The 25,230-nt window shown below is 38.1% G+C and overlaps 1 protein-coding gene and 1 long non-coding RNA gene across 10 annotated transcripts in view; both read left to right on the forward strand.

Moving 5' to 3' along the window:
- LOC115232440 (innexin unc-9) overlaps positions 1-24,473 on the forward strand; it is a 677,230-nt gene extending 652,757 nt beyond the window's left edge. For all 9 annotated transcript variants that reach the window (XM_036500604.1, XM_036500605.1, XM_036500606.1 and 6 more), the window contains one exon: positions 22,255-24,473. In XM_036500604.1, coding sequence (XP_036356497.1) covers positions 22,255-23,461 — 1,207 coding nt within the window. In that variant the 3' untranslated portion in view covers positions 23,462-24,473. The remainder of the gene's footprint in view (positions 1-22,254) is intronic.
- On the forward strand, positions 7,853-10,217 carry LOC118762163. The gene is made up of 2 exons (XR_004997940.1): positions 7,853-7,884; positions 9,814-10,217. It is a non-coding gene; the product is annotated as an uncharacterized LOC118762163 (long non-coding RNA).
- Positions 24,474-25,230: the final 757 nt, after the last annotated feature.

The following is a 25,230-nucleotide window of genomic DNA, read 5'->3' on the forward strand; positions in this document are numbered from 1 at the left end:
AATGTCTTGAAGACATTTTCCTATGAAGCTAAAGGTGACATCCAAATAACATTGCTATTCAGACTGTAGATCTTAAAGCTAGAGATAAAAAATATATATATATATATATATATATATATATATGCAAATATTTTTTAACCACATTTCCTTTTGATTACATAAGACTGTTACTGTACAAATGTGATTTGTGTGTGTCTGCATGTGCATGCATGTGTGTGTGTGTGTGTGTGTATACATGCATGTGTGTGTGTATGTTTATGTCGAATAATACTTAGCATGCTTGCCTGATCAACATAAGTTATATGGTTTGATTGCTGTCACAAGTTGTTACATCTTTTCTTTTAAACTGTATTTTTTTACCTGTCAGTATCACTTTATACACACACTCATATGTATACATACACACACATAAGTACATATAGACACGTGTATACATACACATAAGTATATATACTCATATGCATGCATACACACACATAAGTACATATAGACATGTGTATACATACACACACATAAGTATATATATATAGACATGTGTATACATGCACATAAATATATATACTCATGTTTACATGCACACACATAAATATATATAGACACATGTATACGTACACATAAATATATATGCACATATGTATATATACACACACAATATATATAGATACGTGTATACATACACATAAATATATATGCTCTTATGTATACATACACACACATAAGTATATATATAGACATGTGTATACATGCACATAAATATATATGCACATATGTATACATACATACACATAAGTATATATAGACATGTGTATTCATACACATAAATATATATACCCATATGTATACATACACACACATAAGTATATATAGAGACACGTGTATATATACACATAAATATATATACTCATATGTATACGTACACACACATAAGTATATATATAGACATGTGTATACATGCACATAAATATATATGCACATATGTATACATACATACACATAAGTATATAGAGACACGTGTATACATACACATAAATATATATACTCATATGTATACGTACACACACATAAGTATATATATAGACACGTGTATACATACACATATATATTCACACATATGTATTTAATTGTTGTTTGTGTTTTCCAGTAAAAGGCAAAATGCTCAATATATACCTACAGTAGAAGTACATAGACTCTTATATTTTATTAAACAGGAATATTTCCTCATACCTAAAGGTTTAGTGTAGCAGACTAACATCCACTGCATGAGAATACAAGCCAGTTTTCAAACACACTGCTGTGTGTTATATCACGTGTATGTAAACACTAACACACACTGACATCTCTTCGTTATCATCTTTGCATTCTTTCCAGTAACAGGTGTAGGAGTGGCTGTGTGGTAAGTAGCTTGCTTACGAACCACATGGTTCTGGGTTCAGTCCCACTGCGTGGCACCTTCGGCAAGTGTCTTCTACTATAGCCATGGGCTGACCAAAGCTTTGTGAGTGGATTTGGTAGACAGAAACTGAAAGAAGCCCGTCATATATATATACAAGTTCTGCAAAATTTATGAATATGGTACTTAAGTTAAAGGCACCAGAATTTGGTATGGTATTATCCATATAAATCAAATGGGGTGAATATAATCAAAATAAGCAACAAGGATATCCAAGGTGTGTATATATATATATATATATCATCATCATCATCATTTAACGTCCGCTTTCCATGCTAGCATGGGTTGGACAGTTCAACTGGGGTCTGGGGAGCCCGAAGGCTGCACCAGGCCAGTCATATATATATATATATATATATATATATATATTGTGTGTCTGTTTTTGTCCCCTCAACATCATTTGACTACCGATGCTGGTGTGTTTACGTCCCCGTAACTTAGCAGTTCGGCAAAAGAGACTGATAGAATAAGTACTAGGCTTACAAAGAATAAGTCCTGGGGTTGATTTGCTCGACTAAAAAAAAAAGGCAGTGCTCCAGCATGGCCACAATCAAATGACAGAAACAAGTAAAAGAGTAACTCTCACTGACCCTTATATAATAGGCAGATGGGATGAGGAGTAGACATGTATTCATTCTGTAGCAAGACACTTGTGTTTGTCCCTCTAACTTTAATCTCCCAAGAACTAGCAGAAAGCCACCGCCTTTTTCTGCTAGAACTTCACTCTGTCAAGTGCTTTTATTATTTGTCTTGCAAGTTACTTGAGAACCTCACTAATACCAGTATCATGGAAAAAGAAAAGGTACCCAGTTTATTTTTGGCATTAGGAAGGGCATCCAGCTATTCAAATCATGTCACAGCATTAGTTGATTCAAAGGTATATTAGCAGAAGATATTTGCCCAAAGTGTGCTCAATGAGATGAATCTGAAGTCTTATGGTTAAGAAGGGATATGTGATTGGCACTCCGTTGGTTACGACGACGAGGGTTCCATTTGGTCCGATCAACGGAACAGCCTGCTCGTGAAATTAACGTGCAAGTGGCTGAGCACTCCACAGACATGTATACCCTTAACATAGTTCTCTGGGAGATTCAGCGTGACACAGAGTGTGACAAGGCTGGCCCCTTTGAAATATAGGTACAGCAGAAACAGGAATAAAGAGTGAGAGAATGTTGTGGTGAAAGAGTACAGCAGGGTTCACCACATACCAAATGCTGAAGCCTTGTGGAACTTTTTAGGTGTTTTCGCTCGATAGACACTCACAACACCCGATCTGGGGATTGAAACCGCGATCCTAAGAACGCAAGTCCGCTGCCCTAACCACTGGGCCATTTTGCCTCCAGAAGGGAGATGTATAGTTTATATATATACGCATTCTTATACATACATAAAAACTAAGTAAATGAGGAAGGAAGAGAGAGACACCATTTACAAAGCTCAAATCTGATGTGTTATAAAGTACATCTGCTTGTGTTGGATGAGTGCCTTACAAAGCATACCGGTATACTAACTTTTTGCAGTCCAAAACAAACAAAGCACTTAGAATGATTGCAGGTGACAGAGTTGCTGCTGGGGAAGGGGGGGAGACATAAAACAACAAAACAAAAGAAAAATAAAGCAAAAATGATAACAAAAATATAAAAAGTAAAGAATTACCACCAATAGCTTACAACACGGGAGACAGGTTGCTACAGCAACAATGATTTACAAATTGCACACGTGTTACAGTTCATCAGAACTTAAGAACAGTAGTATAAAACATATATTGCATTACAAGGACTGGTACATTTGTCTCAATACACTTGATTAACGGAATTTGGATGAACCTTTGAGAAGCTGTCACTGAACCATCTTGTCTTGTCACTCTCACCATCCTGAATGTAATGAATTAGTTATCACAGTCCATTGCAAACCTGCAACCTGTGATGCCATTGTTCAAAAAATGCAATATAGAAATTAAAGAACTCAGTATGTGCATGTTTGTGCATGCATGTTACATATAAAGGTGTTCATATATATGCATCACACACACAAGCATAAGTAGATATATTTTTTTGTTCTTTTTTCTTTTTTAATTTCAGCTCAGAGCTGCATCCATGCTGATGCACCGCCGTTTTGTGCTACACTGTTATTACTAAGACCCTCCTCTAATATATGGCACTTGGTGAAGATGGAGTTTGATATAGCTACCCTCATTTGCACCTCTTGCCGTGATGTAGGTTCATCTGGGACTCTCAACAGGAAGAGGTCAAGCTTTGATTTAAAAACCCCTACATCTACTTTGTGCAAGTTCCTCAGGCTCTTTGGGAGAACATTAAAAAGCTGTGGGCCCTTGAAACCCAGGCTGTTGCAGTAACTGGTCCTGAAGCATGATGTCATTGCTGGGATCTTTGGCACTATGCAATGTCGTCCCGTTCTGGCATTGGTGTAGTTTCCAATGCCAAAATTTGGCACAATTCCTTCCAGGATCTTCCAGATATATATTACTGCATACCTCTCCCGTCTTCTCTCAATGATACGGATATATGTATTAACTGCAAGCATGGCTGGGCAGTTAAGAAACTCACTTCCCAAACATATGGTTTCAAGTTCAGTCCCATTGGGTGGCACCTTGAGTAAGTTTCTTTTGCTACAAGCCTGGGCCACCTAAACCCTTGTCAGTGGATTTGGTATATAGAAGCTGAAAGAAGACTATTGTGTGTGTGTGCGTATGTCTGTTTGAATGTGTGTATACATGTGTGAGAGACTCTGTGTGTGTGTTTGTCCTTTTGTATAGTTTTAAACAAGCATCACCATCAGACACGAGGCGATCATCAGTCTAAGACATGTTTGGCAGTGGGAAAATATAACCTTGTTGGGGAAACAAGTGATGGTTCAGAACAGAAATGGTGTCACTATGAAAGTTCCTTGTTTAAGACTCATATCTTCAACAAGTTGTTGCATAGTTTCGTATACCTTGGAAGATAGAAAATAAACTTAGTATCATACTGTTTCACATTTCATATCACATTCTTAACCATTTGATGAGATTCCAGGAGAAATTAATTGAAATCCAACTTTTGGAGATCCAGGATTTATTTATATTCAAGTATATATATACGGCTAACCGGCTTTCGTGCCAGTGGCCCATAAAAGGCACCATTCGAGTGTGATCATTACCAGTGTTGCCTTACTGGCACTTGTGCCCATGCTAGTAGGGTGCTGAGAGCACCATCTGAGCATGATCGTTGCCAGAGCAGCCAACTGGCTTCCGTGCCGGTGGAATGTAAGTGGCACCATTTGAGTGTGATCGTTACCAACGTCGCCTTACTGTCACTTGTGCCCGTGCTAGTAGGGTGGCAAGAGCACCATCCGAGCTTGATCGTTGCCAGAGCAGCCAACTGTCTTCCGTGCCGGTGGCATGTAAAAGGGCACCATTCAAGCATGATCGTTATCAATGACGCCTTACTGGCACCTGTGCTGGTGGCATATGTAAAAAGATTCGAGCGAGGTCGTTGCCAGTACTGCCTGACTGGCCCCCGTGCCGGTGGCACGTAAAAAGTACCCACTACACTTTCGGAGTGGTTGGCGTTAGGAAGGGCATCCAGCTGTAGAAACTCTGTCAGATCAAGATTGGAGCCTGGTGCAGCCATCTGGTTTGCCAGCCCTCAGTCAAAATCATCCAACCCATGCTAGCATGGAAAGCAATGATGATGATAATGATGTACATGTGCATATGTAAATGTGTGTGCATTTGTAGATATATCTGTAGATGTATATGTACCCATTGTAAACTACAGATGCTCAAGATGTGAAGTGGGATTACAAGCAGGCTGACAGAGAACATAAACTACATATGCACCAGATGCACAAGAGATGTTAGCAGTAAGGGTGCACGCATAGCAAATGCGCAGAAAGCTATCTCTAAGTCTTAAATAGTTTTTGTCTTACTTGGGTGGCCTAATTAGCACTGGTGGTGGGTGTTCTGAAAGCATTGTGTCAGAATAAGAATGAGGAGGAAAATGTTGAAGGAGCTACTTCCTCTGCTGCTAATAAGGGGTTTCTCCCTCAGTTAAGGGCAGACTGCAGAATGCATGTGCACTGAATGTAATGCTGCATGATAGTGCATGTGGAGGATGTGTAAATGGTGGTTAATGATTAAGGCAAGCATGTTTCACTGGATTATTCATTTACTTGTTTCAGTCATTTGACTGTGGCCATGCTGGAGCACCACCTTTAGTAGAGCAAATCGACCCCAGGACTTAGTCTTTGTAAGCCTAGTACTTAATCTATTGGTCTCTCTTTTGCTGAACTGCTAAGTTATGGGGGACGTAAACACACCAGCATCGATTGTCAAGCAATGTTGAGGGGACAAACACAAACACACGCACATACATATATACGATGGGCTTCTTTCAGTTTCCGTCTACCAAATCCCCTCACAAGGCTTTGGTCGGCCCGAGGCTATAGTAGAAGACACTTGTCCAAGTTGCCACACAGTAGGACTGAACCTGAAACCATGTGGTTGGTAAGCAAGGTACTTACCACACAGCTGCTCCTGCATAATATCAGTGTTGATGAGTAACAAAGCACAAATGAGCTGAGAGAAGAACTGTTGTATTAGCGGAACTGACGATGATGTGTAAGAGAGAAGATTATGATGGCACAGACAGGACATGCTTAAGTCTATAAAAGTTGTGAGTTGTATAAAGAAGGGCCAAGCATTCAAAGTGGATGAAAGCTGCGGAAGAGGCAAAAAATCAAGGGAAACTCAGGACAGAGTTGTGAAGACTGATCTCAAGAAATGGTGTCACCATGAAAGTTCCTCGTTTAAAACTCATATCTTCAACAAGTTGTTGCACAGTTTCGTATACCTTGGAAGATAGAAAATAAACTTAGTATCATACTGTTTCACATTTCATATCACATTCTTAACCATTTGATGAGATTCCAGGAGAGATTAATTGAAATCCAACTTTTGGAGATCCAGGATTTATTTGCCAGCCTCCCCTGGAACCTGTGCCAGTGGCACTTAAAAAGCACCATCCGTACATGGTCAATGCCAGCATCACCTTGACTGGCTTCTGTGCTGGTGGCACGTAAAAAGCACCAACCGATCGTGGCCGTTACCAGCCTCCCCTGGCACCTGTACCGGTGGCACGTAAAAAGCACCCACTACACTCATGGAGTGGTTGGCATTAGGAAGAGCATCCAGCTGTAGAAGCACTGCCAGATCAGACTGGAGCCTGGTGCAGCCTCCTGGCTTCCCAGACCCTGGTCGAACCGTCCAACCCATGCTAGCATGGAAAACGGACGTTAAACGATGATGATGATGATGATATATATACATATATAAATGGCGCAGGAGTGGCTGTGTGGTAAGTAGCTTGCTAACCAACCACATGGTTCCAGGTTCAGTCCCACTGCGTGGCATCTTGGGCAAGTGTCTTCTGCTATAGCCCCGGGCCGACCAATGCCTTGTGAATGGATTTGGTAGACGGAAACTGAAAGAAGCCTGTCGTATATATGTATATATATATATGTGTGTGTGTATATGTTTGTGTGTCTGTGTTTGTCCCCCTAGCATTGCTTGACAACCGATGCTGGTATGTTTATGTCCCCGTCACTTAGCAGTTCGGCAAAAGAGACCGTTAGAATAAGCACTGGGCTTACAAACAATAAGTCCCGGGGTCGAGTTGCTCGATTAAAGGCGGTGCTCCAGCATGGCCGCAGTCAAATGACTGAAACAAGTAAAAGAGTATATGCATATGTAATTGTGTGTGCGTTTGTAGATATATCTGTAGAGTTGTGAAGACTGATGTCAAGAGGCTGAACCTTCACAAACGAGATGACAAGAGGCCATGACTTGTGATGAAGCTCTGTGCATGAGAGGACCTACCCAACCCATGCAAAGGAAAAAGGATGCAAACATGGATGATGATGTTGATAGTGATGGGGATCAGCTTGTATAACATTTATATTTCAGTCTCTCCCAATTAATATATTCATATTAAGTCATCATGTTCTGCTCTCCAATTCTCATTTATCACTCGCTCTCCCTCCCCCCTACCTGTATCTCTTCACTGTAACCCTATTTTTCTCCCATCATGCACTCTATAAACCGAGGGATGTAATTGCATAACGATCTCTGTATTCATTTACTCTTTACTATTACCCCCTACTTTATTACTAACCATCTCTCCCTCTCTCTCTGTCCCTTTATTTCATCCTCTATCACGCATTATTAAAATCTATGACCTCCACTCCATCCTCTATCATTTATTTTAATATTCATATCTCTCTTTCTTTTTCTCTCTCTCTCTTTCTCTTACTTTCACTTTCTCTTTCTCTCTCTTTTCACCCATCATCCATCATCCGCTTCCAGTACTTTTTCATCAATCAGTTCATCACTCTCCTACCACTCCTGCACTTCTCCCTTCCACGCTGCTCTTCCTGTTTCTTTCCAAACCCATTACCAACAAGCGTCAATGCATTCTGTAAAATGGTTGCAGCATGAACAATGGCATCGACTGGAATGGTCTCTGTAGTCATGCCAAGAATATTACATTCTGTTTAGTGCACTCAAGTACATGCTGAAGTGGTTGATGATAAGAAGGGCATGCAAAAAAAAAAAATGTTCAAGTGTGATTTTGTTCTGTTTAAGAGGGTAGTAACTCCAAATAAAAAACTGGCTTGGTTGTAATAAACCATCCAACCCGAGCCAATTGGGTAAAGCAGATGTGAAATGATGATGATGTTTGACATCATCATCATCGTTTAACATCCACCTTCCATGCTGGCATGGGTTGGTGTCTATATATATATATAAAACATTGTATATACATACGCACACAAACACACTGTATGGCATCTTGGGTAACTGTAGTCCTGAGCTGTCAAAGCCTTGTGATTTGATTTGGTAGATAGAAACTGAAAAAAGCTCATTGTATATATATATATATATATATATATATATATATATATATATATGAGTGTGTGTTTGTCCTTCATTTGTTTATGTCACCAGAACTTGGCTGTTCAGAAAATGAGATCAATAGAATAAGTGCCAAACTTTTAAAAATAATAATAATTGGAGTGAATCCTTCAAGGTGGTACCCTAACATGGCTGCAATCCAATGACTGAAACAAGTAAAAGATAACATACATATATATATATATATATATATATATATATATATAAAGTTAATCCAAACATGAAAACACAATGGGAAAACACAACAACTCGAGGACATGGAACAAATATAGTATTATTGGACGCTCAGGAAGGAAGGAAAGAAGGAGGGTTTAATGTTTCGAGCGGAGCTCTTCGTCAGAAACATAGGAAAAGGAAAGATCCAAAGAAGGGAAGACAGAAGAAAAAAATCGCCAACGGTACACACACAGTCACATTTTGAATATATATATATATATATATAGATATATATATATATATATATATATACATATATATTTTTTTTTTTTTTCAGTCAAATTTAAATTCATTTGAATATGGTACTTAAGTTAAATGCACCAGAATTTAGTATGGTATTATCCATATAATTCAAAATGGGGTGATTACAATCAAAATATGCAACAAGGATATCCAGAGGTAATGCAGTACGATCGTTTCATGTGACTCCATTTAATTGAACAATGCAAATATTAAATCAATTTTGAAATGTAGACCAATCTTCAGCTGCATAAAAATATAGAATTTAGTTAAATTCAAAGGATTCATTTGTATAGATTTTCTAATAACCAAAATCACCAAGAGGATGAGTAGATAGACAAAGAACATGAAATTAAATTCAGATAAGAGTTGGCAACAGGCAGAGCATCCTTAAAATATCCTGTCTTAATTAACCTCTCCGTTTAAGCTTTGCTAGCATAGCAAAATAGACAAATGAGTGAATGAACAAGCATACATATGAGTGTGTGTGTGTGTGTATTGTATAGTAAATGCCATGAACAATATAAAAAAGAAAAAGGCAACATAGGGGGGGTAATGTTTAGCAAGTACTGTAATAGCTTAGCACTTAAAAGGATAGGGGGAAAACAATATCTTGTTTCAGACGTTAGGCCTTCAAAGTAAGAGGAAAGAAAGGAAGGATGAGAAAGAGAAAAAAACTGGGTGGGAGATTAGGAGCTAAGTGGGAATGCAGTTATGTAAGGGTTCATTTAACATCTATCTTTTCGTGCTGACATTTGTTGGATTGAGGGAATTTGTAGTAGGATGCCCTTCCTTTTACCATTCCTAATCTGATTTTAACTGGTGCAGATCTACATGATCTATTGTCTACAGGGAATGTAAGTACTTTGAAAATCAACTGGAAGATGGTTATCTCATTCTAAAGATGTATTTAAATGGTTTGATCAAATGATAGTTCGTTGGGAAATTAATCTTTCTCATACAATAAATTTGAAAAATATAATAGAGGTTAATGATAGAAGGGATCCTATAGATGAAACTATATTTCATTTGGTGTAAGAATCAGGGTAATCTGAATATCGTCGTGGTATACCTGCTAGACCTAAAAAGTGTTGTGGAAAGAAAGTAATATTTACTCCAATAAATATTATATAAAAGTGGGATTTGGTATACTGTTGATTTAAAGGTAAACCTGTAATTAAAGGGTATCAGTGGGTGAATCCTGCAAATTAGGCAAAAACAGCTCCTATGGATAAAACATAATGGAAATGTGCAACTACATAATATGTATCATGAAGTATAATATCTAAGGATGAATTGGATAAAGCAATTCCAGTTAATCCACCTGATGATTTAAATGTTCAAGCATACATGAAGGTAGTCAGAGACAGGTGGGTAGATGCAAGTATAGAGTGTATCCATGTTTAGAATTGGACATGGAGGAAGTGGTGTGTGGTGTGTTTGGTGGGGGTTATGCGTGTGTAGATGTATGCGAGTGTGAAAGTTTAGTGGTGTAGTTTAGTGTGGATGTGAGGTATTGGTGTGTGTAATCGTTAACTGTGTGTGAGAAATGCATGGATGTGAGGAAGTGGCAGCTGGCACCAGCGTGAGGTATAGGGGAAGAGCTGGCAGAATCTTTAGGGCGCCGGGTGAAATGCTTTAGTGGTATTTCGTCTGCCGTTACGTTCTGAGTTCAAATTCCACTGAGGTCGACTTTGCCTTTCATCCTTTTGGGGTCGATTAAATAAGTACCAGTTACGCACTGGGGTCGATGTAATCGACTTAATCCGTTTGTCTGTCCTTGTTTGTCCCCTCTGTGTTTAGCCCCTTGTGGGTGGTAAAGAAATAGGTATAGGGGAAGGTAATGGAGGTTATGATAGAAGTGTTTGCAAGCATATGATTGTGAGACACTGTTAGTTAGAAGAAAGTATGAATGAAAGAAATGAAAAAGAAAAGAAAAGGTATGTGTTCAAGGAGAGATGAGAGGTCAGAGACAGATTAATTACAAAGCAAAACTCTGGTTTAAATGTTAAATTAAAGCAAAAATTATATATTTTGTGGGAGAAGAAAAAAATAATTTTTAAATTACTAAACGCTAGTGAAAAGTCAAAGGTAGGTTACACCACATTGGTGAAAAGTCCTAGGATGGTGAGGAGGTGGTAAAATAGTTAGGTGAGCTACATGGAAAGTGATAGATACGTGGGCACATGTCAGACTGTGAAGTGGTTTTGTGGGGGGTGGGGGTGTTTGGGATTTTTTTTATAGAAGAAAGAAAACTGGAGAGAAATAAGTAATTTTTTAAAATTACATGACTAGTAGGAAATTCAGTGTGTGTATTTGTGTGTTTATGTGTGTGTGTGTGTATGTGCATGTGTGTATGTGCATGTGTGTATGTGCATGTGTGTGTGTGTATGTGTGTGTGTGTATGTGTGTGTGTGTGTATGTGTGTGTGTGTATGTCTGTGTGTATGTGTGTGTGTGTAAACTATAACTCTGTGAATTGAGTTTTGCAGTAGAACTGAAAACCAAACTCTCAGACCAACTTGGTGATGAATTCAATAGCATCAATAATAATAATTCTAGAGAATATATGAGGATATATATATTTCTGCTCTTGCATCATTTTCTCTTTCATGCTTGTATTCTCATCACATATCAATTGCAAACACAGGATGCTGTTCCCAATATATAAATAAAATATCATTATTCTATGTCCATTTTCTATATCATCATTATATTGGCTTCAAGTTTTATCTGTTTTCATGAAAGCCTTTCCAGATTTCTTTATTAATCCTTCACATTTGTTCTGGAGAATTAAAAACCCTCAATTCTTTGATAATTTCTATTTTTCTATCATCCTCTTATCTTTCAGATGAAGTCCTTATTGTCGTCGTGTTATTGTCGTTTTATAGCAGGTAGAAATCATGGGATTGATACCATATGGATGTTGTTATATTTCTTGCTTTTTTTAGTTTGCTCTCAACACTCAGTTTTATTTACCACAACGATGTGTTGAATGTTAATTTTATCATCTTGTATATTGTTATTAATATAGCTTCCATAATTAATCTTCTATTCTAGTTTTTGTGTGAATTAACAGATGGTTTATATCCAGTTTTTTGGGGTTTTTTTGTGTAACCACAGATCAAATCCATGATCAAAGACATTTCATTCAAACTATTTTGGGACATAGTATATCTAGAACCATAATTATCAGTTTGTTCTTTGGTTTTTGAAGACAGCACAATGTTATTTTTGGGAAACGTGACTGCTATTTCTAGCAAGCATTATAACACTGTAATTGTGCAGTGTAGATCAGTGCAACATTTCCCTGCTGTAAACATTTTGCCAGCTAGGAAGAAAACATTTTTGTTTGTTCCTTCTCGAGCCATGCCTGGCTCATAAGGGCCAGTTTCCCGGTTTCTTGGTGTATAGGTTCCCCACCTGGACTGGATGCTGGTCCGTCATAGGTGAGCTGCATGATGCAGGAGGAAAGAGTGGGAGAAAGTTGTGGCGAAAGAGTCAGCAGAAGTTTGCCATGACCTTCTGCCGGAGTCGCGTGGAACTTAGGTGTTTTCGCTCATAAACACACACATTGCCCGGTCTGAGATTCGAACCTACGATCCACTGCTCTAACCACTAGGCCATGTGCCTCCACACAGGAAGAAAACATTGGTCTTATATGACCAATGTAACAGTTAAAGTAATAAAATTTATATCTTCCCTCAACCATTTATGAATATCTTTCAGCAATTTGTGCAGGATATTAACCCTTTTGTTACTAACCCGGCCAAAACCGGCTCTGGCTCTGTGGTAAAATGTCTTATTTTCATAAGTTTTGAATTAAAATCTTCCACCAAGCCTTAGTCACAATTTTTGTTCCAAACACCAGCTTAATGATAACTAAGTTATTTTACAAAATTCTTTGTTATATTTAAAATGATTGAAAGAAACACAGAGCATCTCAAAATAAATACAGTAATGAAAGGGTTAAAAAATGCAACAAAAGCAAGAACAGAAGAAAAAAAAAGAATTTTGCTTCTGGAATAAAGTTTCTTGCAATATTTGTAATGCTAAAACAAATTTTACTCCAGCCTTCAAAAATACTGTGAACAAGTGATTTTTCCATAGTAAACCTGTTACCAGTGTCATTATTTATTGTCCACTAATTGCAATATAAAATTGGGAAAAAATTAAATACTCATCCAAAGTTGATATGGAAGAAGAGAAGTAAATGTGAGATATGTCAGAGAATGTAGTTTTAGCACACATTTTTGAAGGTTTGGTATGAGTAGATTCTATATGTTGTTTTCTAACATCTGCATCATGATATATCAAAATATTAATCAAATAAGAAATAAGTAGGTGTATAAACTTATTCATATAAAATATATCTGTTCTAGAATTGATAATTGTATTTCATTATCTCAACTACCACTTATTTTTCCAAAGTTTCCGTTGTAGAAAATTCCTTCCATAGCAGTATATACTTGCATTACTCACAAATTTTCTCTTCTTGTCTTTGACATTTCTCCTAAGATTAGAACTTTTGATATTTTTTTTTTCCAATTCTGATTTTTAAAGACCATTCCATTTCTCCTTTGTAAATTTATTTTGAAATGTAAATTTCTGAAACCAATTTCTTCGCAAAAGAGAGAAAAATCATGCATAAGTTGCCAGCCTTACCTGGTCCCTGTGCCGGTGGCACGTAAAACGCACCATCCGTCCATGGCCGCCGTTTGCCAGCTCCGTCTGGCACCTGTGCTGGTGACACGTAAAAAGCACCCACTACACTCACGGAGTGGTTGGCGTTAGGAAGGGCATCCAGCTGTAGAAACACTGCCAGATCAGACTGGGCCTGATGCAGCCTTCTGGCTTCCCAGACCCCAGTTGAACCGTCCAACCCATGCTAGCATGGAAAGCAGACGCTAAATGATGATGATGATGATGATGATGAAGTTTACAAAATTTGTATTAAAGTCTTCCTTTAAAAGTCTTGCTTAATACATAACATGTTGTACATGTAAAATAGTTCCTTGGAAACTGTCTGAATTTGTAGAATAATTTCAGAAAAGCAATGAAAAACTACCCTAAAATGCTTCTATCATTTTTCTCAACTGACATGTGTCACATAATTACCTTTCACGAATCACAAACATTTCTGGAGCTGCTATTTACCTCCATTTCCCATTAGGTTTGTTCTGCAAATGAAGCTAAATCTGGTCTTTTCAACGACTCTCATGCAATTCTATTAAAAAAATATTAAAGATTCATCTCTGTATGTTATGTTATTCTTCAGCTGTTTGCACTGTTCACTAGTCTTTCATTTATGATTTATGATGTTAAATACTTAGTTTTATTTAGCTGTTGTTATTTGTTTCCTGAATTTTAAAGTTTTTCCATTGGCGGATAATGGATGACAGAATGGTAAAAGCATTCGACAAAATACTTAATGGTATTGGCTGTGGATTTTCACAATAGAAGTTTAAACTCTCCCATCATCATCATCATCATCATCATCGTTTAGCGTCCGCTTTCCATGCTAGCATGGGTTAGACGGTTCAACTGGGGTCTGTGAAACCAGAAGGCTGCACCAGGCCCAGTCTGATCTGGCAGTGTTTCTACGGCTGGATGCCCTTCCTAACGCCAACCACTCCGTGAGTGTAGTGGGTGCTTTTTACGTGCCACCCGCACAGGTGCCAGACGGAGCTGGCAAACATCCACGGACGGATGGTGCTTTTTATGTGCCACCCGCACGGGGGCCAGGCGAGGCTGGCAAATGGCCACAGACGGATGGTGCTTTTTACGTCTCACCGGCACGGAGGCCAGGCGAGGCTGGCAAACGGCCACGGACGGATGGTGCTTTTTACGTGTCACCAGCACGGAGGCCAGTCAGGGTGGCGCTGGCAACGGCCACGATCGGATGGTTCACTTACTTGTCACCGGCACTGGTATCACAGCCGCAATTTCCATTGACGTTGATCGACTTCGATTTTGGTTCTCCTATAAAGTAGTAAATTGGCAGCATTGTTAGAACATTCTTGTAGACATTTGTTCCATTTCTCTGTCCTCTACGTTCAAATCCCACCAAGGCCAACGTTTCTCTTCATCAGTAAAGTCTCAGTCTTGGGAGATGGTCTGTTTGGATTGATAGAGCATCTGCGAGGATGCTTTGTGTTCTAAGTTCAAAATCCTGTTTAGACCACGATTATAGTGAGGTAACCACTTCTTGATAGACCAAGCAGTTAACAATAGCCTCAAACTCAAAATGGTTTATGTCCTTATGGAGTAGGAACAAAGATCATATAGATCACAAGGTGACAACAATCATCATCATCATTGTTCGACCGTGGTCGAGACAATGGAATTTACCATGCTACGCCAGACTTCACGGTCCATCATGGCATTACGGAGGTCCTGTTGCTGGATGCCTGTATCCCTGGAGATTACATCAGGGTAGGAGAGTGTGCGCCCTCTGGTATCGCGAGCAGATGGCTTCCTGAGGAGAAGAGTAGAAATTGCCTCGTTTTCAGATCTACAACAATGTCCAGCAAACTGGACTCTCCTACCTTTCACAAGAGATGACACAGGTGGTAGTTTCCCATATATTTGCATTTTGGTTGAATGGCGCTTCCACGAGAGATTTTGAGCTCTCATAAGGAGGCGAGTGTAGGTTCCATCCAACCGCCTCTCAAGCTTCTTTGATAACGTCCAGGTTTCTGAGCCATATAGTAGAATTGGTTCGACTGTGGCTTTGAAGATTTCAAGTTTGAAGTCTCTACTTAGATTTGATGACCAGATAGTCAACAATAGTACCATGGTTGAATGACTTTGCTTCCATTCTTCTGACATTAAGAAAAGTACACATGGTGTGGCTGATGCATCATTCTCTATCCTAAACTCTCCAGATTTGTGCCTATGTTAGAAACTAATATTTCATTGGAGGGTCATCCTTTCCTGGCTCTGTATTATTAGTTTTGCTTCATTTCTTTTCTCTAACATTTCATTCTTTTGGTCATGTTACTAAATATAGAACTTTTACCATCCTGCCAAATATTTAGTCTAACCTCAATCTTTGCAAGTGAATCTAAATGGTTATTTAATCTTTTCATAACAGACAAGTCTACTTAGTGGGTAGATTTCTCAAATATCATTTTGCTTATGGACAGGACTTACACCTTCAAACTATGTGCTTATACTCTCTTCTTCTCTATCAGTTTTAACTACTACATGTATTGCTGTAACTTATATATATATGTATGTATTACACACCCATATGTACATTTATACATTTACATCATCTTTATCATTTAATGTCCGTTAAATGATAATGATGATGAGGAGGAGGATGATGATGATACATATAAATGCAGGTGCCTATTCTCAATCACGCGTACATCATCATCGCTTAACGCCCATTTTCCATGCTGGCATGGGTTGGACGGTTTGACTGAGGACTGGCAAGCCAGTAGGCTGCACCAGGCTCCAATCTGATCTGGCAAGGTTTCTACAACTGGATGCCCTTCCTAATGCCAACCACTCTGAGAGTGTAGTGGGTGTTTTTTACCTGCTGCCAGCATGGGAGCCAGTTAGGTGGCACTGGCACTGACCACATTTGGATGGTGCTTTTTACATGCCACTGGCATGGGGAGCAAGTCGGGCAGCACCCAGCATCGACCCACACTTGAATGGTGCTTATTGCATGTCACCAGCACGGATGCCAGTCAGGCAGCACTGGCATCAGCAACAACTATGATTTCGATTTTGATTTCAATTTTACTTGACTGAATAGGTCTTCTCAAGCACAGCGTATTGCCCGATGAGTCAAGGGTTCTTTTAAATGGGCTGGTTATGCGACACTGGTATCAGCCCTGCCTGTGATCTGGCTTTGCTTGCAGGGTCAGTCGCCATGATTTCGATTTCACTTGACTCAACAACTCCATCGTTAAAAGTTCAGTATCTTCCAACTTTTTAAAGAACTTTCTGTTTTCTTCCTTTATTACTTTAAGAGTAGATTTTTCTATCAATGCATAAGTAATGTCTGGTTAAACATCAACTAGAGTTCCCTGAAACAGCCAAATCCAAACAGAAAAATTTTGCTTTATTCAACTTTTTAAGTTTTCACCAATCTCCCTGACACTGCTTCTCACTGTTTACTTTTTTTTTGTTTTTTGCTGTTTTTTTTGTTTCTTCACCCACTTCTCTTTCTATTTTAAGATATCATTCCCTAACGAAGGACAATCCAAACAAAAACACTCCCATTCTATCAACAAAGCAATATATTTCTTGTTAAAATAAACCTAGGAATACAAGCTTTCCTAGAATAGTTCCCAGTCAAGCATGAAGCTAAAAGCAGCAATCTAATGATATACTGATTTCAAATTTTTGCACGAGGCCAGCAACTTCAGGGGAGGAAGTAAATTGATTACATCAACCCAATTGTTCAACTGATACTTATTTTATCAACCCCAAATGGCTGAAAGTCAACCTTGGTGGAATTTGAACCCAGAACATGAAGATAGATGAAATGCTGCTTAGCACTTCATCCAGCATGCTAACAATTCTGCCAGCTTGCCTCCTCAATATAAAGATTATATTAACAAAAGGTGGTGAGCTGGTAGAAACGTGAGCACGCCGGGCGAAATGCTTAGTGGTATTTCGTCTGCCATTACGTTCTGAGTTCAAATTCCACCGAGGTCGACTTTGCCTTTCATCCTTTCGGGGTCGATTAAATAAGTACCAGTTATGCACTGGAGTCAATATAATCGACTTAATCCATTTGTCTGTCCTTGTTTGTCTCCTCTGTGTTTAGCCCCTTGTGGGTAGTAAAGAAATAGGTATTTCGTCAGTCTTTATGTTCTGAGTTCAAATTCCGCTGAGGTCGACTTTGCCTTTCATCCTTTATGGGCCAATTAAATAAGTACCAGTTATGCACTGGGGTCGATATAATCGACTTAATCCGTCTGTCTGTCGTTGTTTGTCTCCTCTGTGTTTAGCCCCTTGTGGGTGGTAAAGAAATAGGTATTTCGTCTGTCTTTACATTCTGAGTTCAAATTCCGCTGAGGTCGACTTTGCCTTTCATCCTTTCGGGGTCGATTAAATAAGTACCAGTTATGCACTGGGGTCGATATAATCGACTTAATCCGTCTGTCTGTCGTTGTTTGTCTCCTCTGTGTTTAGCCCCTTGTGGGTGGTAAAGAAATAGGTATTTTGTCTGTCTTTACATTCTGAGTTCAAATTCCGCTGAGGTCAACTTTGCCTTTCATCCTTTCAGGGGTCGATAAATTAAGCACCAGTCGCGTACTGGGGTCGATGTAATCAACTGGGCCTCGCCACAAAAAAAAATTTTTTTTTAAATTCAGGCCTTGTGCCTTGAGTAGAAAACAATATAAAGATTGTATTAACAATAAATTTTCTGGGTATAAATTGATCTTTGAAAGGTTTAGTAATGTGTTGTGATTTGATGCTTGGAATCGTTGGTAAACTTAGGAAACTCTCATAATTAGTGTTGCCATGAAACTGAAACCATTATTGATTTGTGAACACCTAATAGTTTTGGTGTGTGGTGAGGAAGGGAGTTGTTATTAATGTGCTTGATTCCTCCAATAAAAGTGATTCTACTAACCCTCTATCACCCCATCAATTCATTGTCCATCCCCTCACCTATCCTCTTGCCAGTTCACTCTGCTTCCCAATCACTACCATCTTTACCTTCTCCCCGCCAAGCCCCATCCATTCTTATATAATGTTGGGACCCATGTATCTCTTTTGTGGAAAGACACCTACACTTATCCCTCTATCAAACTTTAGCCTTTCAACCTCTGACATAAAAACCATCTTCCCTGCTCCATCTCAAATACTTCCCCCCACTTAACTGAGTTGGCTTTCTCATGCTCTTCTCCTGACTTGTACGTTGCTCGGCAACCTCACTAGCAGTGGAGGTATGGAAAAGATACTCCCAGTACACACTGTAAAGGGGTTGACACCAGGAAGAGTTTCCAGTCATAGGAAACTATGCTGAAGCTGACATTAGAGTTTGATGCAAACTTGCAGCTTGACAGATCCTGTCAAACTATCCAAACCATGTCAGTATGGTTTGACAGGTCCTGTCAAACCATCCAAACCATGTCAGTATGGTTTGACAGATCCTGTCAAACCATCCAAACCATGTCAGTATGGTTTGACAGGTCCTGTCAAACCATCCAAACCATGTCAGTATGGTTTGACAGATCCTGTCAAACCATCCAAACCATGTCAGTATTGTTTGACAGGTCCTGTCAAACCATCTAAAACCATGCAAGCAAGGTCATTCCAAGAACAGGTAATTCAGAGATGGAATAATTTAACAAATTAGAAGGAATGAAAAAATAAGTTGTAAAGAAGGGAAGCAAGAGTTAAGTAAGTGTAAATATATTGAATGTAGGGAGAATTAGATGGCTTTCTTGATGTAAGAGATAACTTGGAAATTTGACACTAGATTTAGCCAGCTGCAATGAAAACAAGGAGTGGAATGTTGTTTTACTTCTTTTTCAAATATTTTAAATATTAGTACAAGGGGAGGGGAGGATGTAATGGAAGAAAAATATTTTGATTTTCAAAGCTGGATGTTTTGGTAAATTAAGACACGAATGAAGTATCAGTAATGATAAGAATATACGTCTTATGATGATGCAGTTACTAGCAATGGAAGAAAGGAAGAAAAAGAATGAATTTGGTCAATGGAAATTTTGTGGAATCCTCTGTGTGTGTGTGTCTGTCTGTCTGTCTGCTTAATAATCTTGTGTTAGTGAGCTTAGATCTTCATAATTTAGCAGTTCTGTGAAAGAGAATTGACATTACAAGTACCAAACTTTAGAATATATATTGGGATCAATTTGATCAGCAAAACCCAGCATGGCCACAGTCCATTGACTGAAATCAGCAACAAAGATAAGAACAAGTTACTTTCCGGGTTCAGTCCCACTGCGTGGTACCTTGGGCGAGTGTCTTCTACAATAGCCTCGGGCCGACCAAAGCCTTGTGAGTGGATTTGGTAGACGGAAACTGAAAGAAACCTGTCGCATATATATACATATATATATGTGTGTGTGCGTGTATGTTTGTGTGTCTGTGTTTGTCCCCCTAGCATTGCTTGACAACCGATGCTGGTGTGTTCATGTCCCCATCACTTAGCGGTTTGGCAAAAGAGACCAATAGAATAAGTACTGGGCTTACAAAGAATAAGTCCCGGGGTCGAGTTGCTCGATTAAAGGCGGTGCTCCAACATGGCCCCAGTCAAAATGACAAACAAGTAAAAAGAAAAAAAAGACAAAGAATAGCTAAAGAAATTATTTCTGGGGTTGTTGCTGTACTTTAACTAAAGTTCCATCTTATTATTCCCCACTGTCTCTACTTACATTTCAATCAATCTAAATTTCAGAATTTTCTCCTTTGCCTGCTTTTAGTCTTTTCACATCTTTGTGTTTGAATTTAAAAAAATTAATTTAAAATTCCTGTAGCCAGTGCCACCTTGACTGGCTTCCGTGCCGGTGGCACGTAAAAAGCACCATCCGAATCATGGCCGATGCCAGTGCCGCCTCGACTGGCTTCCGTGCCGGTGGCACGTAAAAAGCAGCATCCGAATTGTGGCCGATGCCAGTGCCGCCTCGACTGGCTTCCGTGCCGGTGGCACGTAAAATGCACCAATCCGACCGTGGCCGTTGCCAGCCTCGCCTGGCACCTGTGCAGATGGCACGTAAAAAGCACCCACTACACTCACGGAGTAGTTGGCGTTAGGAAGGGCATCCAGCTGTAGAAGCATTGCCAGATAAGACTGGAGCCTGGTGCAGCCTTCTGGCTTCCCAGATCCCCGGTCGAACCATCCAACCCATGCTAGCATGGAGAACGGACGTTAAACAATGATGATGATGATGATGATAGATGAATTTTCTTTTCTTATAACAAAATTAGTTGGACAAACTTTGAAAAAAACAGCTGGATTCAAGAGGTGTGAAAAACAGGATGCTGGAGATAAAATATTGAGTTTTCATAAATATTTTGATGTTATTTACACGACTGATCTGCCAGGGAGTTTTTATGTTTGATCTATCAGCAAACTAGGTGCACACGGGCTAAAATAGGTACATATGGGCTAACAGAATTATCAATTGGAGAAGCTAAACCCTCGAAGATTAGATGATTTGTTACGTAGGTTGATAAATAAATGAATATTTTCAGTACTTCAAATGGTCAGTCGAACTGATAATATTAGCTTTATATTATCAAAATCATTTTAACAGAGATGTACTTGCATAGCAAGTGACCTGATCTGAGATCGTGTGCTGGAGCAAAAACAATTGCAGCATAGAAGGTATTTATAAGCCATTTAAGAAACACACAAAAACTGTTAGATTCACTTCAACATTTAAAGTTTTGTCAGTGAAAAGTTTGGGGTCTCAAAGCAACGAAAATATTTTGACAAATTAAATTTAAATGTTGAAGTGAATCTAATGGTTTTTGTGTTTCTTAAATGGATTATAAACAAAATCATTTTTGTATTCACTTTTCCATGCTGGACTGGACCTTTTTAAGACAATGTCTTATGACTGGATGACTGGACCTTTTTAAGGCAATGTCTTGTGGCTGGATGACTGGACCTTTTTAAGGCAATGTCTTATGGCTGGATGACTGGACCTTTTTTAAGGCAATGTCTTATGGCTGGATGACTGGACCTTTTTTAAGGCAATGTCTTATGGCTGGATGACTGAACCTTTTTTAAGGCAATGTCTTATGGCTGGATGACTGGACCTTTTTTAAGGCAATGTCTTATGGCTGGATGACTGAACCTTTTTTAAGGCAATGTCTTATGGCTGGATGACTGGACCTTTTTTAAGGCAATGTCTTATGGCTGGATGACCTCAGGACACACATATTTAAACATCATTAGTTCTATATTGTATTTTTAGTAGATTTTGAAATAATTCATACTTGATAGTAAGTCATTTTTAACCTTTTAGCATTCAGATCATTCTGTTAAATGTAATGCTTATTTAAGCACATTCCTTTGAACTAATCATGCTTTATCTTGTAGCTTCAAGATGTCAATGATGCGAGTCTTTCTTTTAACAATGACATTGTAGTATAGGTGTTAGATGCTGGATGTAACCAGTTTGAACACAAAACAGCAAGAATACTTGGGCCAGATTTGGCCAGCTTCAATACTAAAGGGTTAATATTTGAACATGGAAAATTTTGTAAAGCATAATATATTATTTTTATTCCCAGTTTTTCTTGAGACAGTATTATAAATGGCACAATGCATGCTGTTTCACCAATGAAAATGTTTCTTATTTAATGTATTAAAAACGGAAATTGTTTGATTCGAAGGTTTCATATTGTTTTTCTTTTCTCTTTTGCAGGATGGACAGCATTATCGGATCAGTTGGTCGGTTAGGCAAAGTAAAAGTACGAAATGATGATGACTTGATTGACCGAATGAATCACCTGTATACTACGGGAATTTTAATAATATTTACAGTAGTGGTCAGTGCAAGACAGTATGTTGGTGATCCAATCCGATGTTGGTGCCCAGCCCAGTTTACATCAGCGCATGTTGAGTATACCAATAATGTGTGCTGGATTTCAAACACTTATTATGTTGATATGCAGGATCAGATTCCGGTGGCACACAATAAACGCAAAGAAAAGGAACTAGGCTACTACCAGTGGGTCCCAGTTGTCTTATTACTGCAGGCTCTTTTATTTTATCTTCCATGCATTATATGGCGCCTGTTAAACGGACAATCTGGGATCAACGTAGATCGCATTGTGAGTGTTGCCAGTGATGCTCAATACGAAAGTCCAGAAAACCGAACCCGTAACATAAAATATGTTGTAAGACATATGGACAGATGCCTGGACAACCAAAGAGAAACGCGACATTCGTGTTGTGTTAGACTGCGGCACATTCTTTCAGCAAACCTTTCTTTATTATGTGGTCGTCGTTATGGCAACTATCTTGTGGCTGTGTATTTTTTAGTAAAGATATTCTACATTGCTAATGTAATTGGCCAACTCTTCCTGTTAGACTCATTCCTTGGGTCAGGCTACCGTATTTACGGTTGGCAAGTTCTTGAGGACCTAGTTGAGGGAAACGACTGGACGGCCTCCCGTCGTTTCCCACGTGTAACATTATGTGACTTTGAGATTCGTCAGCTTCCAAATTTGAATCGCTATACCGTCCAATGCGTGCTTCCAATAAACCTTTTCAATGAGAAAATATATATATTCCTCTGGTTCTGGCTAGTCTTTGTATCCATGCTTTCTTGCTACAGTTTTGCTACATGGATTTTTCACATGATTTTTCCAACCACTCGTATACAATATGTACGGAAATTTCTCAAAATCATGGATCGAATAGGCTCAACACCAGATAAAAAGTTAGCTAATCGCTTCACGGTTGAGTACTTACGGCATGATGGTGTGTTTACATTACGGTTAATAGGTAAAAATTCTAGTGACATTGTTGTTGCTGAAATTGTTTCTGGACTCTGGGATATGTACCGAAGTAAAAAATCAATACAAATACGAAGCAATGGACATGATACAGAAGGTGAAGATGTATAGCAGTACTTCATAGATTAGATAAAATATCATAGGAATATATATTATACATAGGCTCATTTTTCCACTTTGAAATATATTTGTATAATATTACATTTTTCTGTATGCAAGTGTGCGTGTGTGTAAATATTTGAAAGAATATGCATCCATAACTATCTGGAGAAGAAACCATTTACAGAAAGCATTGTGATTATAAAATGTTGACTTGAAATGAAATCAAAATGAACCTGGGAAATGAGAGAGAAAAGAATAAAAGAAAAAAAAATTGCCAAAATTTTATGCAGTTGGAAAAAAAAAAAAAAAATCCAACATTGCCTTTAAACATTCTTCCATTGTTAATGAATTTCAAACTCTCAGGTCAGTGTGCCTCAAGGTATATTTAGTAACTGTTGTCTTTTCACATTATCATCTAAAATGATGGCTGAAACCAAGTCTGTTGGGTTAAAGGCAGTTAGAAATATTTCACATACATTCTAAAGACATCAAATAAGGGAAAGAAAAAAAATCTCAAAATTTCAAAATAACAAAACAGAAGTAAATAAAAATTAAAAAAAAAAAACATATTAAGATAAGTCTAATTTTTTCCTCATGGGTATTTATATTCTATGAATACAAATACACAGTGTGTGTATATATGTGTGTATGCATGTGTATTTATATGTTTGTAAAAGAAAATTGGTATACTAATTGCAATTGAAAAAAAATATTACTTTTTATTGGTTATATTTTGTGAATGTTTTCTAAGATGGTTAATTGATTAGTTGACTGATTGGCTTGACAATAGGTTGTGTAGCTGTAATCTAAGCATTCCTTGACATCCAGGATCTCTCTTTGACTCATAAGTTGCTCTGAAATATATAAATCTCTACTTAGAATCATAGAAGAGAAACAGTGCCACAGTGTAAGCAGTATGGGTAACAGTTGCCAAAATTTAAAGTAGTTGGGGGAAAAGAAATTATTGACATTATGATAAAAAAAACAATCTTTACAAAAAAAAAAAATTTTAAAGCATCTATGAAAGCAAAAAGAAACCCTTCAGAATCATTTTAATGTAATTTTGTTACAAATAGACATTATTTGTAATTAATTATTAATTAACTTTTGTTACATAATCAAACTGAGAATAAGTAGGTAAAGTAGAGAAATTGTTATTTTGATATAATTTGGCATCAGACAGCAAAGTAGGTATAAAGAACAGTGTGAAGTCAAAGCAATGTGATTTCTTTCATGTGGTGAACATTTAACAGAATGAAAATTTTATCTGAAGGGGTTACCACCTTCTTGAGAAATCCTTTCTGTCAATGCAGCACAATTCAACCACGACTGCAGAGAACCAGTCAGTTTACCGACAGATAGGCATATTCAAACTCAAAGAATGTCTATGATTTCTGTTAATCAAATTGGGAATTGTTAAGGGTCATCTAAAGAAGGGTTATAACCTGAAAAAAAATATTCATATTTGCATTGGAATCAGCCAACATCTCCCAACATTAATTGTTCATCACATCAAAAAGACTAGCATTGCTTTCTCTAGCTTCGCTTCCTTCTTTATACACAAAACTATTTCGTTTTCACCCCCTGACATCTTTATAAATTGATACACTTAAAAATTAGATTCCTTTTTCTTTTGAAGTTTTACGAATTCCTAAACGAATTTTGTTGTATGGAATGACTAGATGATTTTTCTGTTTTTTTGGGTTTTTTTTATCTACAAAAATGTTTTAACTACTTTTGTATTCTTTTCAATGTAAATCAACTTCTATATTTTTTGA

This window comes from Octopus sinensis, linkage group LG2 (genome assembly GCF_006345805.1).
Source record: "Octopus sinensis linkage group LG2, ASM634580v1, whole genome shotgun sequence".
Taxonomy (NCBI): domain Eukaryota; kingdom Metazoa; phylum Mollusca; class Cephalopoda; order Octopoda; family Octopodidae; genus Octopus; species Octopus sinensis.